The sequence below is a fragment of the Mandrillus leucophaeus genome, unplaced genomic scaffold (assembly GCF_000951045.1).
Source record: "Mandrillus leucophaeus isolate KB7577 unplaced genomic scaffold, Mleu.le_1.0 Scaffold368, whole genome shotgun sequence".
NCBI lineage: Eukaryota > Metazoa > Chordata > Mammalia > Primates > Cercopithecidae > Mandrillus > Mandrillus leucophaeus.
Window position 1 is genome coordinate 2,173,721 of NW_012103898.1, and position 5,574 is coordinate 2,179,294.

General features: G+C 45.2%; 1 protein-coding gene across 3 annotated transcripts in view; it reads left to right on the plus strand.

Moving 5' to 3' along the window:
• The window catches only part of TMEM246 (transmembrane protein 246), a 23,722-nt gene extending 18,385 nt beyond the window's left edge, over positions 1-5,337 (plus strand). For all 3 annotated transcript variants that reach the window (XM_011990038.1, XM_011990037.1, XM_011990040.1), the window contains one exon: positions 1,338-5,337. In XM_011990038.1, coding sequence (XP_011845428.1) covers positions 1,415-2,626 — 1,212 coding nt within the window. In that variant the 5' untranslated portion in view covers positions 1,338-1,414 and the 3' untranslated portion in view covers positions 2,627-5,337. The remainder of the gene's footprint in view (positions 1-1,337) is intronic.
• Positions 5,338-5,574: the final 237 nt, after the last annotated feature.

Genomic DNA, 5,574 nt, shown 5'->3' on the forward strand with positions numbered 1-5,574 from the left:
GCCTCCCTAAGTGCTGGGATTACAGGCTTGAGCCACCGCGCCCGGCCTATTATTTCCATTTTAGAGCTGAGAAATATAAGATATAGAGAGGTAAACTGACTTCCCAACAAGTGAGAGGTAGAGCTAGGATTCATACCAACATGAGCCTGGCCTCAGGCCCATGCTCTGAATCATTACATCACACAGCATTTTTTCCTGGACCAAACTGAGGACAACTGTCTCTTCCATATTCACCTCTGCCTTTCCCTGCCCCACCCCAACCCCTCTTCATTGAACAGCTACTCATGGATCTTCCTCCAGATGTTTCCTCCCTCTCCAAGCCTAGGGCTCTAGAGTTTGCTTACTTATGGGAGATACTTCCTCTCATCGGTTCCCACGATCTACAAAAATAAAATGGGAGAACAATCAGGATTAAATTAATATGCAATGTTAAGTATAGTTGCGTGAGATTAGAAACATATGAAAGGAAAACGACATTAAATAACAAAGATATTTCAGAGAATCCTAAGTATTCCTTCTCTTGTTGGACAAGTTTTTTTTTTGGAAATTGCTATATGCACAGTTAATCAACAAGTATTTTCTGGGCCCTTATGCTGGAACTTGCTCTAAATCTGTGTATTTCCTTTGTGCCAAGCCTTGCTTTTTTGCCCCTGTTTTAAGAACCCATTGTCTGTGTACCTGGTGAATAATGATCCTAACAGCCTACCTGGAGATTTTCTGGCACATTGTAAACCTAACTAAGTATCTTTAGGCATGGAGACTTGGTTGGATGCACTGAGATCTTGTTACTCATAGAAATAATAGGCCGGGCGTAGTGGCTCAGGCCTGTAATCCTAGCACTTTGGGAGGCCGAGACGGGCGGATCACGAGATCAGGAGATCCAGACTATCCTGGCTAACACGGTGAAACTCCATCTCTACTAAAAAATAAAAAAAAAAAAAAAAAAAAAAACTAGCCGGGCGAGGTGGCGGGCACCTGTAGTCCCAGCTACTCGGGAGGCTGAGGCAGGAGAATGGCATAAACCCGGGAGGCGGAGCTTACAGTGAGCTGAGATCCGGCCACTGCACTCGAGCCTGGGAGACAGAGCGAGACTCCATCTCAAAAAAAAAGAAATAATAAAAACATCCCAGAGGCTGTTAGCAGACACGACCAAAGAACGGTTTACTGCAGAAAATACTTTAAAGTCTCTTAAAAGCTACAGAGCCTTGAATTATAATTTCTGGTTTGATATGTGCTGAGTTCAGTTCTTAGCCCTTTGTTTTTTTGTTTTTTGGTTTTTGGTTTTTGTTTTTAAAAAAATGCTTACCCTTACCATTCCCTACTTCCTCTCTCTTTAGGTTTGATTTCTGATGACTCTGGCCTGAGTTCCAGGATGGTTTTTTCTTGGGACCAGACATAAACAAAAGTTGACCTCATGAGCACTTCAACCTCTCCAGCTGCCATGCTCCTCCGGAGGCTGCGGCGACTCTCCTGGGGCAGCACCGCTGTCCAGCTCTTCATCCTAACAGTGGTCACATTTGGCCTGCTGGCCCCCCTGGCCTGTCACCGACTTCTGCACTCTTACTTCTATCTGCGCCATTGGCATCTGAACCAAATGAGCCAAGAGTTCCTGCAGCAAAGCTTGAAAGAGGGTGAGGCTGCCCTCCACTATTTTGAGGAGCTTCCCTCTGCCAATGGCTCAGTGCCCATTGTCTGGCAGGCCACGCCCCGGCCCTGGCTGGTGATCACCATCATCACTGTGGACAGACAGCCTGGCTTCCACTACGTCCTGCAGGTGGTGTCCCAGTTCCACCGGCTTCTTCAGCAATGTGGCCCCCAGTGCGAGGGGCACCAACTCTTCCTGTGCAACGTGGAGCGTAGTGTGAGCCATTTTGATGCCAAGTTGCTCTCCAAGTACGTCCCTGTGGCCAATCGCTATGAGGGCACTGAGGATGATTATGGTGATGACCCTTCAACCAACTCGTTTGAGAAAGAGAAGCAGGACTATGTCTATTGCCTGGAGTCATCCCTGCAGACCTACAACCCAGACTACGTCCTGATGGTGGAAGACGATGCTGTTCCAGAAGAGCAGATCTTCCCAGTCTTGGAGCATCTTCTGCGGGCTCGCTTCTCTGAGCCACATCTCAGAGATGCCCTTTATCTCAAGCTCTATCACCCCGAGAGGCTCCAGCACTACATCAACCCAGAGCCCATGCGGATCCTGGAGTGGGTTGGTGTAGGCATGTTGCTGGGGCCCTTACTAACCTGGATATACATGAGGTTTGCCAGCCGCCCAGGGTTTAGCTGGCCTGTAATGCTCTTCTTCTCCCTGTATAGCATGGGTCTGGTGGAGCTAGTGGGTCGGCACTATTTCCTGGAACTGCGGCGGCTGAGTCCTTCCCTGTACAGTGTGGTTCCTGCCTCTCAGTGTTGCACCCCAGCCATGCTCTTCCCTGCACCCGCGGCCCGCCGGACCCTCACCTACCTGTCCCAAGTGTACTGCCACAAGGGCTTTGGCAAGGACATGGCACTGTACTCGCTGTTGAGGGCCAAGGGAGAGAGGGCCTATGTAGTGGAGCCGAACCTCGTGAAACACATTGGGCTCTTCTCCAGTCTCCGGTACAACTTTCATCCCAGTCTCCTCTAGGGTGCCAAGAAATGCCTTTCTGAAGTTGGCCACTTCTTGAAGATTCAAATATTGATCTCTTTATTTAGACGTGGTTGCCTGCAGATATTTCACTGTTTGCTGTTGTTAGAGATATAGGCACTGGGGCAGCTGAGGAACATGAATAAGTCAAGAGCATTGGCTTTGGTAGCCTCCTGGCAGGAGCAGCAGTTTGCCACAGGTCCGGACCTCTCCCTCCACACAGCCACACTGCCTCATGCAGTCTGACCCACCCAGTGAGGGTGCATTTGAACCCTGGTTATATTCTCCATCTGTTTTTAAGCTCTGCTTTGTGATAGAGCTTGTGACTGCCAAAAATCTTGTGCACAGTGATATGACTGTTTTAGGATCTTAAGGGTAGGATTTTGTGAAAGGTGAGATCCTTTGGAATTGAGTTCTTTCTCATTGGGTATGAAAATGGATGTATGTTTAGAATATATGCCTCATGAGGCAGGACCATGTAGATAGATTCCATTTGTTTCCTTGACCTGGTATAATAAAAACTGATAAAAGCCGTGCAGTACCCAGCATCTTGGAGGCAGGTGATCTGGCTTTTCTGTTACCTGGCATTTTCGTTTCCTATATATCTGTAGTGCACTGATAATTGATATTGTTAATGAGAACTTTAAGGCACGACAAGATCTGGAAGAGCTTCTGAACCATCACAGTCAGATTGCTTATGTTGAGTAGTGATTTAACATTGAACATTTCTGTACTACTCTGACTCTTTGAAAACTGGACATTTCAGAATGATATAGTGTGGGTGAGCTCTTTACAAGTGGCATATCATTTTTCCTGACTTTGCTGGCTGACTGCTTACCCTCATTTCTTTTTCTTCTAGGTAGCATGATGTTATAGAAAAAAAAAAAAAAAAAAGCATGGACTGAAGTCAGAAGACCTGAACTTTTATTTCAGATCTCTGCCATGCCCTAATGATGTGACCACCTTGGGCAGGTCATATAGTCACTCTGGGTCTCAATTTTTTCACCTGTAAAATGAGGGCAGTAATACTTACCTGTTAAAGTTGCCTTGAGGATTAAATGGCAGAATATATGTAAAACGCCTAGCAAGTGCTTAGTCCACAGAAGACATTTGGCAAACTTTTCTCTCCTATAATAAACATATACAACTCAAGCTTATTTCAGAAAAAGATATTGGTGATGTTGTTTAAAGTATGAGATAGGGCATGGGGCTGCCACCTATGTACCAGCTATTCCAGACCAAGCCATGCTAGAATAAAGACTGACTTTTCATTGTGACCTCTGAAGGATGTGCAGCTCAGCTTTCACCTAGTGCCACCTTCAGCCAAGCCAAAAAGAAGAATTGTTCATTCAAACTGGAAAGGATCTCCAGCTTGGAAATGAGACTCCTCATGAGCTTATTCTAAGATCAGAGTCTGAAAATTACTTTTCTCCAATGTTACAAATAAAGGTATTTTAACAGTACTATCAGACTAGTGACCAACAAGTTTCTTTATGAGGATGGATGATGACCAAGAGTTCAAGCAATTGTCTAGTTTCTTTCGATGCCACAGTTTGCTTTTAAATTCCCACAGGGAACTTCCATCTGGAGACCCACTCAACACAGAGGGATTACATAAAGGTTGATCACCCACACTCTACAGATGAACAATTTGAGACCCAGAGATGCTAAACTGCTCTCCAGGTCACAAACCTGACAGCAGCATAGCCAGAATGGGAACAGAGCTCTTCTGACTTCAAGCCCCTGCACTTTTTTCTTAACCAGATTAATTTTATGAATATCTATGTGGTCAAAGTCTCTTTTGTAAAATCTGAGTGTAACCTGGACTAAATCATGTCTCTGTAAGCTAAGATGGCAGAAACACATTGTCATGTTAGTTTGGGGGAACAAACAGATATAAGTATGTGTTGTAATGTTATAGTGAGCTGTTATGTATCCCCCAGCAATGTCCAAAGTGATCAGAGCTACTAGATGACTTATTGCAATGTTCAGATCCCACTCCTTCATTCCTTCTCTCTCAGTGACCTGTCTACCCCCAAGCTTTAGAACTGAACCATCTCCAACTTAGAACTCATTAGAGTTTGTTGCATTAGTGATTGGATCTCCTCATGAAAGTGTTTTGACCAATGACAGTGGAGCCACTTTAAGCCAGCCAGGCCCAAGATAGGGAAGCACTGCTGGTTTACATTTCTGCTCTTTCTAATTCAGTTGTCTATTGCATGCAGTCATCCCTTCCCTTGACTTCTCCATTATGGAAGGCTAAGGCCATCCCTCCTTGTCCAGTTTCTCTACCTACACACTAACATGCCTTTTCCCCATGGAGCTGAACTCTGTCAGCTGTCCTTGGACATTTTCTGCAGATGCAGGCTTAGTTCTGCTCTTTTGTTCCTACCCACTTCTAAATCTTCCTCCATTTAATCCCTTATTCTTATAAGGAGTCTAATTTTTGTGTATTGTCCTTGATTAGGGCAGCTGACAGCTTTACACCAAAGCTGAAGTCTCTCATTTAATCCTAAGCAAGGGGCTAGAGAGAACTAAGATATCCTTCCCATATCAAGGGGCATAGGTTACTAGAAGGGTGGAGGTCTCTTAACAGGCTCACTCACCTTTCAGAGTTTAAATTATGATCAGGCTTAAGAAGCTCTCTCTTGTGACTGAGTGTATTTGCATAGACATGTCTGTGAAAATAAAAGCACCCATTTTACTAAGGCTTTCTGAGAAGACTTTTATTCTTCTCTGTCTTTCTTTTTCATGAATGGATTTTTCTGATGTAGCAAATAGTATGGGCTCCCTGCCCCACCACACAGTTGTGTAGTCCCAAGGGGGCCATTCAGAAGTATTGGCTGCTGCCTGCACAAGCAACCGTGGCCACAGATCCCTGGATCACAGCAATGTCAGAGCATTTATCCATCTTTTTCTGGGTTAAAAAAATTGGGGGTCACCCCTGC